General features: G+C 33.6%; 4 protein-coding genes across 8 annotated transcripts; 2 read left to right on the top strand and 2 right to left on the bottom strand.

The window, feature by feature from the left end:
• Positions 1-5: 5 nt before the first annotated feature.
• Positions 6-6,710, bottom strand: Vps15 (vacuolar protein sorting 15). 2 transcript variants are annotated; one of them, XM_034317050.2, is made up of 18 exons: positions 6,543-6,710; positions 6,235-6,415; positions 6,005-6,148; positions 5,566-5,720; positions 5,301-5,491; positions 4,453-5,192; positions 4,072-4,380; positions 3,621-4,004; positions 3,222-3,545; positions 2,826-3,155; positions 2,593-2,743; positions 2,410-2,523; positions 2,142-2,334; positions 1,906-2,071; positions 1,549-1,819; positions 1,142-1,472; positions 906-1,068; positions 6-143 (listed from the first exon to the last, which is right to left on the bottom strand). In XM_034317050.2, the coding sequence occupies exons 1-18, from the start codon at positions 6,632-6,634 to the stop codon at positions 6-8; spliced, it is 4,377 nt and encodes a 1,458-aa protein (XP_034172941.1). In that variant the 5' UTR covers positions 6,635-6,710. The 2 variants fall into 2 exon arrangements, with proteins under 2 accessions (XP_034172941.1, XP_034172940.1); XM_034317049.2 differs by lacking the exon at positions 6-143 and having other exon boundaries at positions 470-1,068.
• Positions 6,711-6,983: 273 nt separating this feature from the next.
• On the top strand, positions 6,984-8,224 carry LOC117600949 (proteasome subunit alpha type-6-like). The gene is made up of 5 exons (XM_034317063.2): positions 6,984-7,086; positions 7,247-7,341; positions 7,424-7,505; positions 7,575-8,004; positions 8,083-8,224. The coding sequence occupies exons 1-5, from the start codon at positions 7,011-7,013 to the stop codon at positions 8,138-8,140; spliced, it is 741 nt and encodes a 246-aa protein (XP_034172954.1). The 5' UTR covers positions 6,984-7,010; the 3' UTR covers positions 8,141-8,224.
• A 77-nt stretch (positions 8,225-8,301) lies between these two features.
• Positions 8,302-9,031, bottom strand: SmD2 (small ribonucleoprotein particle protein SmD2). The gene is made up of 3 exons (XM_034317071.2): positions 8,867-9,031; positions 8,504-8,759; positions 8,302-8,440 (listed from the first exon to the last, which is right to left on the bottom strand). Coding segments are annotated over exons 1-3 (363 nt in total). The 5' UTR covers positions 8,869-9,031; the 3' UTR covers positions 8,302-8,335.
• A 165-nt stretch (positions 9,032-9,196) lies between these two features.
• Positions 9,197-14,509, top strand: LOC117600954 (uncharacterized). Of its 4 annotated transcripts, none has more exons than XM_034317072.2 (3): positions 9,197-9,471; positions 11,042-11,120; positions 11,497-14,509. In XM_034317072.2, the coding sequence occupies exons 2-3, from the start codon at positions 11,070-11,072 to the stop codon at positions 11,638-11,640; spliced, it is 195 nt and encodes a 64-aa protein (XP_034172963.1). In that variant the 5' UTR covers positions 9,197-9,471; positions 11,042-11,069; the 3' UTR covers positions 11,641-14,509. The 4 variants fall into 4 exon arrangements, with proteins under 4 accessions (XP_034172963.1, XP_076549051.1, XP_076549049.1 ...); XM_076692936.1 differs by lacking the exon at positions 9,197-9,471 and adding an exon at positions 10,594-10,612; XM_076692934.1 differs by lacking the exon at positions 9,197-9,471 and adding an exon at positions 10,622-10,728.
• The last annotated feature ends 1,443 nt before the right edge of the window (positions 14,510-15,952 follow it).

The raw sequence follows: 15,952 nt of genomic DNA, 5'->3' as shown, positions 1-15,952 counted from the left end.
GGTACCTAATTACAAGAATAAACAGTACAGACGGCGTCAAGGAAAGGGAGGAAAGGAACGATGGAAGGAAATTTGCCGGACGATAAATCCTGATCCCTTCGCGTTTCCTGGTCGCGCTCCTTATCCTTCCGGGCCGGTTTGTCCTTGGTAATAGACCGTTATAGAGGCTGAATAATTTGACAGTAAAAGTGCGTTAAAAATATGAATTTATTGTAACAATATCAGGGAATACAAAGATATTCACTGGTTATGAGTATTTCAGTCGGTATACAAGTTTCGCTATTACACTAATTACATAAAAGTATATCTGCCAATGTAAATGATGTATCAAGGATTAAATTTCTTGATGATACATTTTTGTACAGTGATTGTATTATGTCCGCACAATTACTCGTTGCTATTTCACTCTATTTAAAATCGTCGTTAATTTATCGTTTCTTTTTTTAAATATATTACAGTCAGCAAGCTCTTTCTTCGTTTCATTTTTTTTTTTCTTTTTGTCTTTTCTTAGGTAGAAAAATAAATCATTTATATTACACAAAAATCGCTGTATTAAAGTAACTTAAGTTTTAAGTTCCGTTCAAGAAATGCAATGTGTCTCATCATTATTATGACTATCGATGATCTTAAATACCGTATCTATCTATGTATAGATATATTACACATTATATACAAATAAAAATCACAGAATTACCGTAGCAGGTGAGTTCGTTCATAAAAAAAAAAATTCTCGATGTCCGATCAAAATTCTTTCATCGCCAGAATAAATCTGTGACGCGTTAGAAAAATTTGTACACCGCGCGCAACTTTAAAACTAAACGCGACAGAAAAGAGAACAATCATTTCCAAACTTGTATCAATCCGTCCGTACTACCGGTAAGGATACACGTGTTCGACATAGCTACGGCGGAAATCGTATCGTGATGCCCAGACGGTGGGGTTTCAGGACCCTGACCACCCTCTTCAGAATTTCTTGTTCTCACGCTACTATTTCCTCCTGACGATGAAGCGGGACCACCCCCGGCTAACACCTCTTGTACCACGTTTGTTCCATCTATCAAACGTTGTCTGGAAAATAAATACCATGTAATGAATTAACGATGCCTTTGAGATAAACATATATACGATCACGAATACTAACTCGTATGCTAATGAATTCGGAGGAGTAACATCATTAGCAGCAGGCAGTGCAACGTAGGATTCATTGGGTGTATTTAAATCCCAAAAACGTAATCTCATATCAGTACCACCAGCCAACAAAAAGCCTGAACGATCAATGCATCCGGAATACATTGCGCATACACTGTGACCACCTTGTGAATGACTAAGAGGTGGTGCACTTGATGCCCAAAGAACCATTTGCCGAAAATCAGTTTCAAGGTTCCACATCGAAATTTCGTTGTTACCTTGCACAGCCGAAATTATCCACGAATGTTCTGTTGGATGTGTTATGACCTTTCGGACTCTTGCACCTGAGGTGAAAAATGTTTTATAAGATCCAATAAATGTTTTACGTTACATAAGTTTCACACACTTGAATCAGCATACCCGTAGGGTGTTTAATACTGGTTATTGGCAGTTGAAATCGTAAATCCCAACATGTATGTACGCCGGAACTTGTACCAAGTGTCAACCACTGTTGATAATTATTCACGCAAAATGAAGTGATTACTCCGTGTTTTAGATCATTTTCTAAACGCCATGTTGTGCCAGGACATCTTAAATCCCAACCAACCAACGATCCGTACAATGAAGCATAGACAAGAACTGATTGTGAACCAGAATCTAAATACTGCAGATCAACTGCACATCCTTCTTCCTGAACGTATTTGAACAAGTTACATTGATTTATTAAGATTCTCAAACAGGAAAATACTAGCCAGATACTGTAACAGTTATAATCACCTGAAGATCTAATTGTCTGGTACCAATGACACTCATTTTACTAGAATTTGATTCGATTCGTAAAACGAACACCGTGCCAGACTGACTAGCAGAACTTGCTAATGATTGTCCCTGATCGCATACAGCTAAACCAACTAAGGGACCACCTCTGTGCATATAAGTTTGCCTAATGAAATTAAAATATGATGAATAAGAAAATTTCAAGTTATGAAAATTTAAAGAAGAATAATTTATACCTAGAACGATTAGCAATGTTTCGACCTTCCATTTTACTAGCATCCCATATTTTGATACATCCATCCGCAGAGCTACTAGCAAATAAACTAGTATCTGGTATAGAAACTAGCCTGTTTACAGCAGCTCTGTGTTCGTGGAGATGTGCAACTGGTACACCTCGAGGTCTCCAACCACTTGGTAATAGTCTCGAACCTTTGATTAAGTACAAGAAAATATTTCGAAGAAATATTCATACGATACCTAAGAAGTACGATAATTATTAATTACCAGCTTGCCATGCAATGTTATCAGCCCAATGCTGTGCTCTTAACGCAGCAGCATGTTGTTCTTGTTTTCTATATGTTAGCTGCCTTACTTCCAGTCTACAAGGTGCACACCTATCTGAAAAATTATACACAATTTATGTAATAGATTCGCATAAACATCGAAGAGCTATTTTAAAAAACATACATTGAATATATGAACGTTCATGAAGAGAATGATCATTTATACTGTTCATGTCAGACAGACTATGTTGTGGCGACAAATGTATGTCTCCTCCGTGTAAACTTTGGCTGGGACTTCCGCTACTTCCGGTCATATCTGACATTTTAACGGAATGCTATAATACAAAAAAAAAGCAGATTTTTTATTATTCTAGAAGGTTCAACTAAGGGATGTAGTTTTAATTGTTGATTAATTACTTGAACATTATCTTGAGCTGCAAACATGGTACGCCATTCTTGGTTCATTGTTGCATATGTACCAACGCTATCCGATGTTCTGCGATCTAATCGCTTAAATGGCGGAAGACTTAGATCAGCTTTTGTATCGGGATACAATATTACTATATGATGCCGTGTTCTATCTTTCATAGAGCTTAATTCTAATTTTCCATCCATTGATTTGGTTGTGTTTTGCTTCGCGTCCACTGAATTTCGATACTTGTTAATTTTCATTAAGTGCGGTTTCATTATCAATAACTGATCCTCAACAGTTTCAGTCATTGATTCGGAACTTAAACGTCTGAAAAGCTAAAAGTATTTCGTTCACTTCTAAAGAAGTTTATGAAACGCGTTTCCAAGAAACTTGGAACTTACATTACGTAACGAAGTACTCATTTCGCTGTATTGCGGTACTATTCCTGTTACCGCTTTAGCTCGAGCCATTTGTCTCTGTTCAAGAATTTGAAACAATTCTTCTATATCGTTATGTTTGACGACGGAATCATAAACTATTCTTGGTATAGGAGATACCAAGGCTTCTAACAATAAAATTTCTTTTTCTATTTGAATCAGTGGATGCTTTAAATATGGCTGAATCATTGATTGAACCTTGCACTGAACATCGACTAAATTAAGCGTTCTTGCTGCTGCTGATATAAAACCAACGGTTGCATGCCTTATCCATAAATTTGGATGTACCTATATAAAATTTTATGTTCAAGTTAATTATTATCGAGTGATAGTACCATCTAATATTATTGAAATATAACTTACTAGAAAGACCATGGTTTCAGATAAAAGTAGATAAAGCGCTGATTTGTGTAAGAGACCTAATTCTGTAAGAGTTGCCATTGCATTAATAGCCTTTGTTGTTACAAATTCTTCAGGATCTGCTAGCCCTTGCTGAAGAAGAGGCATAAGTATTGGGCTACTATGCCAGCCAACATAGGCTGCTACACCAACAATGCACTCAAAGAAAGAACCTCTTAATTCTTTGTCTTCCTTATCGTTTAAAAAGGTGATTACATGACTGAGTAAAATATCATTAGCCTTTTGTTTTCCAAAAAATACACATAGCTTATTTATTCCACTTTCCATCAACGTTTGTTTCACCAAATTTTGAGGATCTGTTAATAACATTGACACGGATTGTTGGACCTAGCAATACTATAGTTTAGTATATAATACAAAAAAATATTTGTTATAAAATTATTTCACCAATTACCATTTCGTGTAACGTTTGAAGTTCACTATCATAACTTGGCTTTGGACCTTCTTTATTACCTAAATTAGATAAATGAGCATTTTCTAAGTAACGTAACGCAATATGCGCCAAATGCGCAATATTTTCCGCGTAAGCAGCTCTAACAATCACTGCTTCATCTTGCGTGATATGTGATAAACCAGGTAGAATGTACTCTGGAAAGATGTTCACATCTGAAGGTGGAATTGATTTTACAAGATGCAAACATTTTGTCAATGTGTGTATGGCTGATACCCGTACACGAGGAGCAGGATCATGGACTAAATGAAACTGCACAAGTACAAATAAATGTTATCTTAATATGATTAATGTTATATACGTAACATCGACTGTAATACTTACGATATAAGGCAAAATTCTATCTAATATCGTTTCATCTGATGTGTTTTCAGCGAGTTCAAGTAATATTTCCAAACTTTGCAATTTAGACTGAGAATGATGTAAACCACGTATACACGAAGTAACAAGCTGAGTTATGATAACCAATCCTTCTAGTGGTTCTGGAGATGAAGTTTGTTTCTCACTTTCTCTCTCAACTTTCTGTTTCTGGTCGTTAAACAGTTTAGTTTCTAATTGATTATTTGTTTGGCTACTAAATTTAGTATCCTGTATTGAAGCAGTTTTTGAATCAATTTGATTTAAATCACTTTTATCAAAACTTTGATCACTGTCACCTTCAACAATGGTATTCTCTTCACTGTGACCAGAATCATCTTTAATGGATTCTACATTATTTTCACACTGACTATTTTTGGTTATTTCTATAGTTTTTGTATCACTTTTCATTTTCTCATCGTCTTCTGCTTTTAAAATATTAATGATATTACCAATATCTTTCTTAAGTCTATTTATTTTTTCATCGGGCGATAAAATTGGAGCAGCAGAAAAAATAAGCATGTATGATTGTAGAAACGAATAAAAATATTCCGGAAATACTGTTCCACGGGCCTGAGCTAAGTAAATTTCAGCACTTTTTCTATTTGCTGGATTCCTTTCTAGCATAGATGCAAGCAATTCACGTATTCCAAGATCTTCTATCGTATCCAAATGCTTGCTTACTGAATATTCATTGTTTCTATATGCTTAATATATCATAATAAAATAATTTTTAAATGTATGTTTATAGTAATACCATATACATGATTTATACACGATCATTATATATATACATATACGTATATTACACGCACCTAATAGCTGGGAAAAGTCAAAAGGCGGATGTCCTTCGTTATATAATTCAGTTAAAGCGCAGCCTGCCGAAAAAATATCCATCATCGGATGCAAATCACCCGTCTTTAGCTCTTGTTCTGATAGTAATAATGTATTGCTTAATTCTGAAGACAATGTTTTCACAAATCGTTCGGGAGCTATGTAACAGGTTCTGAAATTTTTTCAAAGGAAATATGAGTGTAACATAATAGTTTGAAAATAGTCAATAGAAAATTTATTATATACCTTCTTCTAGAAGTGTCAAAAAAGTATGAAAAATCAGCAGGATTATCTTCAGGCAAATATGTTGGTTTAAAGCTTGCAAAGTCAGTGAGTAAAATCCAATTCCAACTGGTTATCATAATGTTTTCTAGTTTGATGTCTCCATGGCAGACTCCAAACTACAGTCAAATCAGAATTGATATTTTAATTTTTTTTTTTCTTGTGACACTGTATCAATGGAGTCTAGTGAATGTTCTTTCACAACTACAGGACTGTAGATATTTTCAGTTTGATGCTGTGAAAAGCATTTTAATGTGTTCTTTTAACAGCTAAGGATTAGTTTTAAAAATATGAAAAATTGAAACTTTATATTAATAGTGTATATGTGATTAAATTATCTAACATAATACTTTTAAATAACATATGGACAACTTAGCATATAATCCTGGAAATATTATCTGACCTTATGAGCTTGATGCAAAGCATACAAAACTTGAAAGGTAATCCACTTCTTTTCTATACTTGTTAAAAATGGCCTAGTACTAATTCTGTCATACAAAGAATATTTTACATATTCCCTCATTATAGACCCTGATTTTTCTGTAAGCTAATATAAATACATTATTAGTTTTACTAATGTATAACTCTATGATGCATCATAAAGATATATATATATGAAACAAAATTACTTACAATCATTCTTTGAAATGGTAGGCAATTTACAGCAGATGCTAATTTAGATCTAATTTCTTCAAGTTTATCTTTATAAGAAGATAATGGAAGTGTTGGATCATGAATGGCAAACACTTTAACCACTATAAGACCCTCTTGGCTTCTGGCTCGAGCCACTTTAAAAAATCTAGTACTTCCTAAGCTGCAAATGTAGGAAGAGTAATAATTAAACGTAGAAAAAAAATAAATATGTTGAGCAAAACTGACAGAATATAGGTTGGCATAAAAGTAACGATTTCATTTTCACAATATTGAACTCAATTACTTACTTTACATCGAATAGTAAGTCACTATGATCTGTCAAATAATGTTCTACTGGAAATATTTGACTAGGCGCAATACCGACTAATTGGTTTCCCATTTTGTAAATGAATATTCAGTTAAAGTTGATGTATTTGCAAGTAGCATCCATTTTGTGCCAACTTCATATTCTAAGACATAATACAATGTAGCCATACAAACATTCTTTTTGCAAAAATTTCCTAGGTATAACATCTTACGCGAATGTTACGATTTATTATGGACCTTTTATAGAAAAAGGGTGCATAATTTTACAAAAAGATCAAAGAATAGAAATGGCATTGTGGCTTTACTTTAAATATGTATAAATAAAATCATTGAATTTGATTGATCAAAAAGCATATCGTTCGATGGAAACCACCGTTATTTAGCATGATTTGACGTTTCGAAAAGCTACCTATACCTTTTGAACACAACTATTTAGATTATTTGCGAACATGGCGCGAGGTAGTAGTGCTGGTTTTGATAGACATATTACCATTTTTTCGCCAGAAGGGCGATTATATCAAGTAGGTAAGATTCGAAAATTACATTATATTAAAATACAATGAACTTTTAAATTTCCGTCGATGTCTTTTATGTTATTAAGTTATATACTTATAAGCGGTGATCATGGCATAGCGTGACCTGCAGTTTTGAACTTTTCTAAATGTAGTTTATAAATATTTTGCAGAGTATGCATTTAAAGCAATAAATCAGAGTGGGCTGACTTCTGTTGCGGTTAAAGGAGTCGATACAGCTGTGTTTGCAACACAAAAGAAAGTGCCTGTAAGATAACCTCTATTCATTTTATTTTTACTATTTCCAATAATAAAGTTTCTGTGCTGTTTTAATGAAAGTTTCTTTATAGGATAAGCTACTTGATGCCTCCAGTGTTACTCATATTTTTCAACTTACTGAACATATTGGTTGCCTTATGACAGGCATGATAGGTAAGGGAATTGTTGATTACACGCTGTATAAGATTTATGTATGAGCTTTCATTGTACCTTGTATCTTAGCTGATGGCAGATCTCAAGTTCAACGTGCAAGATATGAAGCTGCTCATTTTAAATACAAGTATGATTATGAAATCCCTGTGGATTCATTATGCCGGCGCATTGCAGACATCAGTCAAGTTTATACACAAAATGCAGAGATGAGACCTCTTGGATGTTCTATGATGCTAATTTCATATGATAAAGAGAAGGGTCCTTGTGTTTATAAAGCTGACCCTGCTGGATATTACTGTGGTTATAGAGCTATCTCTGTTGGTGCTAAACAAACAGAGGCTAATTCTTATCTTGAAAAAAAGTTAAAGAAGAAACAAAATTATGATCATGATGAGACAATACAGTTAGCAATCACATGTTTATCTACTGTTTTGTCTGTGGATTTTAAACCAACAGAAATAGAAGTTGGTGTGGTATCAAAGGATAACCCTAAATTTCGGTAATTATATTGAAATGTAATTACTTTTTATAAAAATGGGTAAACATTTAATAAACAAGAAATATCTTTTTGTTACAGAACATTAAATGAACAGGAAATCGATAAGCATCTTACTGCAATTGCTGAAAAAGATTAATACTTTCATGAATAATTTACTATAAATAAATATCATGTCTTACTTGATATATTGTCTCATTTTAATACTTAAAAAGGGGTATTTTGCTATATCAAATATAACTGTTAAAAATAAATTATACACATTTCTAGCTTAGAGTAAAAATTTTATTATCAGTCAATCATTTTTATTACAAATAGTAAATTTATACAAAAATTATTTTCCTGATGCAGTTGCTAGAGGATTTCTTAAAACTAGAATAACAGAATCCCCTCTTAAGAACATTTTTGATATAAATCTGTCTTTGTTCACTGGTTTTGCCTGATGAAAAGAAAATTATGAATTATAATTGTATTGTTAATACAAACTGCTATACTATCTTACCTTCTTTTTCCCTTTGCCTGTACGTGGAAGTTCAGTCCACATTTCTTTTACATTTTCCAAAACCATATTACAGTGTCTGTCAAATGCTTTTACCCTTCCCAACAATTTTTTGTTATTCCTACAATTAATTAAAACTTGAGTATTATTTTTAACTGATTGTGTCAGTACTGAAAGTGGTCCAGTATTAAATTCTTCTTCTTCTCTTTTAGCTAATTCCTCTGGTGTCATCTCGGATTTTGGTTTAGTTAAAGAGGACCTATAATAAATATTATTCAGTACGAAAATATAATAATATATAAAAAGTTGAGGTTACGTTTTATTATTTAAATACGTGAATAGAGTAAAATAAAAACAAATACTTACATTTTGAAGACTTTTTTTCAATAACGAAAAATATTAATAAAATCCTCCACTCAGAAGTATTGTCCTTACAATGTAAGTGATTGCGTTTTGAAATCAAGTCAATGCAAAATGTATTTTCATAAACTTTTTCAGTTTGCAGTGAACACAGATGCAAAAAACCTAGACATGCCTTTGTTCACTAGAAGTCATGATCTAGGGGTCCCTAGACACCCCGTTGAGGTTACGCCTGTTTGTATGCATGTCTAGAGCGTTGGCGTTTATCTAAGGTAAAATGGCGGTCGAACAGTTCAATCACTCCGTGAAGTACTACAGGTAATATCACTCAATATGTAGTCTAAATCAGCATGTGATCAAAAAATTATTAAAATAATTGTCTGACAAACGTGTATTTTAAAAAGACTGCCACAAAAATATATCTTATTCAAGTAAATGCAGTTGGCCGCGCGGCGGAAAGCCGGGCATACTTCATAAATTGGCCGCTTCGCGCTGAATCAAAGTAGTGGTGAACAGTGGTGAGCAGTGAGCAGTGGTGAGCGAACAGCCAGGAGCGAAGGAGGCGTGTTTTTGCTAATCATCTCTTTAATCGGCAAATTTCGCACGCGACAGTATGTATACTAATTTGACTTATTCTTTCTAAATCCAGTTTAATTACAACTTTAGTGTATTTAATTTGTAACGTGTAACAGCATCAGTATTGATTACGTAATAGAATGCAAGAGAATACCAGGCCGCATTTCCAGTAATTTTTACAGATAACTATTAAATAGTTTGTTTCTATAATTTTCGAAAATTCTATCAGAAGTTACATTACATTTATTTTATTTAAAAATTTTGAAGATTAGTTTCGCCTAAAACAAAGTTTCCCTATTATAAATTTATAGGTTAGCCATCCGCACGATGTATTTTCTTATCGATCAATAACAAAATTATAGTTTTAACTGTACTGCGCGTTGAAATAAAATAATACTTTTCCATACTAATAATAATTTTTATATATTGTAGAGTGTATTTTCTTATTTTCATTATGTGTAATATTTGTACCCTGATAAAGAAGCCGCACATGTGGCCACCCACACATCAGTATTTCTGCTGAGAAGTGTACTAGTATTGTTTGTACCCTTTTCCTAAAATATAAGATTGTTTTTCTTTTTAGTCTTACTTTGACATCGTAAATATTGACATCAATGATTGCTTTAAGATGCAATCAGTTACCTTATATAAGTTGTTACATTCTTTTATATTGTTTAACATGAGCATTTAATTGAATAAAACATAATTTTTTGTTAATAATCGAAAATATCTTATATCGTTATATAAAGATAGTAGAATATAGAATAATGTATTACGTGTAGAAATAGTTTATGAAAGGTCTTAGACGGCGTCAAGGATCGCTTATCTAACGATGCATGTTGCACTGAACTTCTTAAATGTTATTACAATTTACGTTTGTCTCGGGAAAGTATATTCGATCGTGTCTAAAATTTTTATGAACAATATTTCGATTATGTACGTAAATGTACCAATGATAATAATTCATAATTTTGTTAGAACATCATCGTAAATTGTAAAAAAAAATATAAATAAATTTGTTGGTGTAGAATGTTCTCCAGAGATCAACTGCGCTATCTCGCGCGTAATACTATTTTTATATTCTAACTGAACTTGTGCATTTAACATCTCGCATCTACGCTTTCAACTATTTATCAAATATTTAATTCAGTTTGTCGGTTTACAAAATGAAGTAAGGTAATAAAATTACCGCTATCAATTATAATAAAAGGTTGGAAGAAGTTGAAAAATCTCAAGTTGAGAATTCAAATTAAAAAATTTATCATTCCAATTACGTATTCCGATAGAGCTCTGCAAGTGTCGTTTGAAACTATTTTTAAAAGCAATATGTAAACATTTATCGTCTGGAATATATATCAATTATTCATTTATTTTGTAAACATCCCGAGTCTGGATATGCTCCAATTCTACGTGTCCTTCGTTTTTAAATTTATCCCTTTGCGCTTGAGAGGCGACTTGGTATTTGATTTAACGTGGCAAGATTGTGTTTAAAATTATTTTAAGCTTTGAACTGCTGTTTTCCTATGAAAAATACAAAAACTTTTAAGAGCAAAGGGTCGAAACCTATGCCATACGTAACGAATACACAATAATCTTTTCTTTTAGAGTACGAAGCTGAAGCTGTGATTTAGAGATGTATTTAACTCCTGCTACCCTCTATGGCCTCAGGTTATCATTTCAACAGGTAAAAGATGACACTTGTTTCAGTTAGAGTCCCAGGCTTTGCAAACTCCGGTGATACCGTATTCCGCAAAAGTATTCGTCCACCGTTTAAAACAGAATACCTCGTTTAAAATTGGTCCGAATGACTTGAGATTTTTCGAGAGGCTGTACAAATTAATTTACTAAGATATGTGCTTTTGTCGTTTTAAAAAATTACAATTTGTCGAAATTGGGAAAAAAATTCCACTTTTTTATCTGAGTGCAATAAAAATTTAAAATATGACAAAAAAGTATTCTGTTTTAAACGGTAGACGAATACTTTTACGGCCCACTGTGTTTCTGCACCATGTTACTTGGGCATATCGTGCATTTTTATTAATTTGCATTATTTATTTCAGGGTGCCGTTACGTCTATGCTCCGCAAGAATATAGTCGACCGAAACATAATGACATCAGCCTTTGTCCTTGCAACCGTTGGTCTCTCAATGAGCATATTTTCTGTGAAGAAGATGTTGACTTCTAAACATCGGGTTCATTTGTAACAATTTTCAACGAGATCATTAGCAACAGATCAACACTGAAGAACAAAGAAGAAACAGACGAGAAGACTGTCTCATCAATATGATTTCACATATTCGAACTATGTATGCGATATCTTTGCGACGAAAATTCATGACCGTATCTAGGATAGTCACCTAACATTAGGAATCTTGTATAATTAATTCATTGGCAAGGCAAAGTGTTTTCAATCAATAATCGTTATATCAATCTGGTCTAAATAAGTCATAGGATGTTACTTCTAATACCCTGATCTTCGAAGAAGGTGTAATCGCGAATGACGTAGTTTCGTTTGGATGATAGGTATTGGTAATTGAGAAGATATGTGTCGTGGAAACGAGTAAAATTCAATTACGTCTCGTAAGGGAAGAAATTTTTCTCAGAAAGTATCTCCAAGCGAAAGAAGATTTTGTTTAAGTATTCGTAGAGGAAAGGTGGTTGCGTTCTAGCGATTTTAGAAAATTATTAACTCGTAAGAACGCATTTTGACAATGTTAACTTTTGAAGAACAAGATCAACCAGTCATTAAGGTTTTACTGTGATCGTTGTTATTAAATTGAATCACGAACATTGATGGCTAAGTTATGTAAGCACAACATTGTATATTTATATAGATGTATTGTCATAGTCGATCATACAAATTTTCTGCCACCACAAGATCGTTAACGAGCTCTTTTTTTTTTAAAATTATCTTTACTTTTCCTTACTCTTTGATCCTACCAATTTTGTGTTTTTATAATTAGATTCCATCGAAAAATGGATTTCTTTTTCGGTAGCTTTTTTGATATCGTTGGGTATATAGTTCTTCCTTAACTGAAGCAATGAACAGCGACATAATCATTTACCATTAGACTTAACGTGTACATTTATTTATAACTATTATACAGTCTCACACTCGATATTTCTTGTCGCAACGTCTCGTCTAATATATTCTTCCACATTCGTTCTTTCACAAAACCTCTCGACGCTTAGTCTGGCAAATTTTCTTTTTTATTAAAACGATCTGATCCACACCACAGGGAAACATCGACGAGATGAACCGTTATCGAATATCATCATACGTAAAAGAATGTTCCTTAGTGTGTAAAAAAATATCGGATTTCTAAACGTTTATTCTTTTGCTTCTTTTTAGTCGATCCTTCCCTTTGTGTGCATGCAGTACTCGCACAGAAAATATACAAATATAAAGGGTAGTTATAGAATTAACAATTTCACGATCGTCGGACCGCTCGATCCTTCGATAGGTCAAGAGAACTTAAAACGTAACGTAGAATAAAACTGAGGAGAGAAACGTTAACGACGATTATTTAACAGTTTGGTAACGGTTTAGCGAATTGTCCAGATAACTGTAACAATCTTTTATTTTTTTTTTTATTTTTGTGTATAGCAGCAACTCCTACCACGACTAATCGACTCGAATATTCGTGTTGTACTTAAAAGAAACTTTGGCAATCGCTACGCTTAACATACTTTGGCAAATTAAATGCATCTCTCAATGGGTCTATCTGTCTCTTCTCTTCGCCGATTGTAAAAAATGGACAAATTGTGTTTTATTTTTTGATCTTACGCTAACGCGAAACGAACGAATAGGAGAGGAGAGCCGAGGATAACGAAGAAAACCGGCAAGGCAAGTTTCTTCGTATTCCTCCTCTGTTGTTCGTATTTTCCTTACATTTAATACGCTAGTGGCAGTCTGGCAGGGAGGCAAGTGATTGTCAAATCGTTCGACAATCAAACGGTACACGATTTCACGTGCGTTTCGTTCGGTAATTATTATTATTTTATCTTGTGCGAGACAGGACCAACACACACGAATCCAAGGAAGAAGCGTATCTCATTAACACGAAAAAATAAAATTGACTTTTTCACATTTATGTATTCGTTTCTTCAATTATATTCGAGCTGCCCGACGATATCGCGTTTCGCTTTTACGAGATACGTAGAAGATTTCACTGTTTTCACGATGTAAAACATCTTTTCTTTAGACGACCTGTATAATTATTGCGAATCCAACGTCGAAATACATGTTTGTTCGTAAAATGAAGAAAAAGAAAAGATGTTCTCGTGAAAGATAAACGCGTTCCTAGGCTACGCAATTATAACACTACGCGAGAATCAATATAGGTATTGAGTTTACTCTGAATCTCGTGTTTTCTTCTACAGCATATCGTTCCATATCTATTGTTCGAGTATGTCGTCCCTTCGTCAATCCCCAGAGTAGATATCGCGATATTAACTGTGTTTCTATTGATTTCGATTTGGTAAAGGTCGATGGCCTGGCTAGTTTATGAATTATCATCATCATCATCTTGATTTTCTCGGTAAAAAAAATGGGTACATCTGCAATCTTAAAAAAGAAAAACGATGAACTATAATTTGCCCCTTTCCTCGAAAATGGTGTAAAAGAAATATCTTACACACTCAATCCTTTCTTTTCTTTTAATCGTTCTAATTCATATCGAATCTACAAGTACGTAATTACAACTAAATCGATCCACGTTCATCAGTTTGTATCGTATACTTCCAATAAACAAAAAGCACTAATTACAAACTGTTGAAAGCAAAAAAAAAAAAAAAAAAGATTAAGAGGAACCTGATCCTTTGAAACGTTTTACGTTTTTTAATCGAGATCAAATCTCGCGCTCTGTGTGTGTGATTGGCCCCCATCCTACGTAAGAAGACTCCATAGAAGTCATTTAGGATAGCGTTAAAAATTTAAAAAAAGAAAAAAAAATGAAGAAGAAGAGAAAAAGATAACTGAATCCATGCACTTGGTGCAAAGACTGTTCGTCCCTCGATACTAACATTTATATATATATACCTCATAATATAATAAAATACGTAACTTTGTTATCTCGTTTCTTTTCTCTCATATGTTCTACGTGAAAGACGTTTCAGCTTTTAAAAACTGCGATAATCCTTTTGTTTTCGGTATAGTCTCGAATACGAAGTATCATATAAAATCTGCAATAAAGTAGAAACATTTTAATACGCTCGGTTCTGAAACAATTTGTCAAATAATTTCAAATATCAAAACCAATATTTGATGTATCTAAAAAAAACATCTCACATTCAAGTCCAGACCCCGCTGTGTATTCTCTCTTTTGCATTCCTCTTCCACGATCAAATTTCTTTATCTTTGTACAAAATCCTATAAGATCACACATTGAATCGAATCGATCATTTTTCTTCATTTCTTTTTAAATGCGAAACCATATTCTTCTAGCATGAAACGAGCCCAGATTCTCATCTAACGAGTGTGGTTCGCTACGACGAACATCAACACGAAAATGTGCATTTTAACGTTTTCTATGGGCCGCAGAAATTTTTCTCGATACTCGACTAATTAACACCTTATCGACGGACGACATTTACCTTGCAGAAAAATTGAATACCGTCATCTGTTACGACCTCGGTCATTATTTTGCATTATTACTTGTTTCAAATATTTTATCTATTAAAAAGAAATAAAATTGCCACTCCTCTCTACGTGTTTTTACATCCTCGTGTTAACTGGTCCCGTTGATAAGGTAGTTAATCGAATTTGTTCTCTCATGCGATATATCAAGTAAATAGTTACTTCTGTCTACGACAAAGTCGGTGCTCCCTTAGTACTTCTATCAACGTTTAGAAACATAGCGCTTATTTCTTAAGAAGAATATCAATTATTCGAGATAAGACACCTTAATACGTAGTTAACATTTTCAATTCTTTTTTCCTCCCAACTTCCAATACTCTTCTCGTCGATATTTAGATTAATGAATGAATGATTCGCGTGTTACTAATCACTCTTTAAACTTCCAAAATACACAGAGAAACATGTAACTATCGGTACCTGATGCAATCGTCTGTAAAGATATTCAAACATTTCTGGTCCATTCGAGACTGTAACAATGTGAACGAAACGCGTGAACAGTTAGGTACATATTGAACACCGTATAATTCAATCTTACCGTTTAAAGTACGAGCGAAACACACAGTGTATTTTACGTATGTCTCCTTTTCGTCGGTCTGACTCGTAGGAAAAAGAAAAACACCAACAGAAACTCCGAATAGACCAGCGCTAGTAGAAACTTTGCTTAGGGCACAATAGACGCACCCGTTTGCCCCGTCTTATAAGAAATTCTTCTTGGCATACTATAAAGTGAACGTACATAATATTATTCGTATTTGTAAAAGCTGACGTATACTTTATGTACAGGGTGTTAAGAGAGTAATAACCGTGGTTTACACAGAATCATATTTGTAAAAGTCAGGAGCATTGCTTTCTTAACGCCCTATGCGATTGGAGTGCGT

Source organism: Osmia lignaria, chromosome 16, assembly GCF_051020975.1.
Source record: "Osmia lignaria lignaria isolate PbOS001 chromosome 16, iyOsmLign1, whole genome shotgun sequence".
Lineage (NCBI taxonomy): Eukaryota > Metazoa > Arthropoda > Insecta > Hymenoptera > Megachilidae > Osmia > Osmia lignaria.
This window is presented reverse-complemented; position numbering and strand designations above follow the sequence as displayed.

Bases quoted from the DNA above. Each gene is read 5' to 3' on its own strand.
- LOC117600949 (XM_034317063.2), top strand. From the start codon at position 7,011: ATGGCGCGAGGTAGTAGTGCTGGTTTTGATAGACATATTACCATTTTT. The intron at 7,506-7,574 runs GTAAGGGAATTG...CTTGTATCTTAG, and splicing joins CCTTATGACAGGCATGATAG to CTGATGGCAGATCTCAAGTT. The intron at 8,005-8,082 runs GTAATTATATTG...TTTTTGTTACAG, and splicing joins AAGGATAACCCTAAATTTCG to AACATTAAATGAACAGGAAA.
- SmD2 (XM_034317071.2), bottom strand. The intron at 8,441-8,503 runs GTAAGATAGTAT...TCTTTTCATCAG, and splicing joins CAGGCAAAGGGAAAAAGAAG to GCAAAACCAGTGAACAAAGA.
- Vps15 (XM_034317050.2), bottom strand. From the start codon at position 6,634: ATGGGAAACCAATTAGTCGGTATTGCGCCTAGTCAAATATTTCCAGTA. The intron at 5,721-6,004 runs GTCAGATAATAT...ATTTGACTGTAG, and splicing joins CTTTGCATCAAGCTCATAAG to TTTGGAGTCTGCCATGGAGA. The intron at 2,335-2,409 runs GTAATTAATAAT...ACTTAATCAAAG, and splicing joins TAACATTGCATGGCAAGCTG to GTTCGAGACTATTACCAAGT.
- LOC117600954 (XM_034317072.2), top strand. From the start codon at position 11,070: ATGTATTTAACTCCTGCTACCCTCTATGGCCTCAGGTTATCATTTCAA. The intron at 11,121-11,496 runs GTAAAAGATGAC...TATTTATTTCAG, and splicing joins TCAGGTTATCATTTCAACAG to GGTGCCGTTACGTCTATGCT.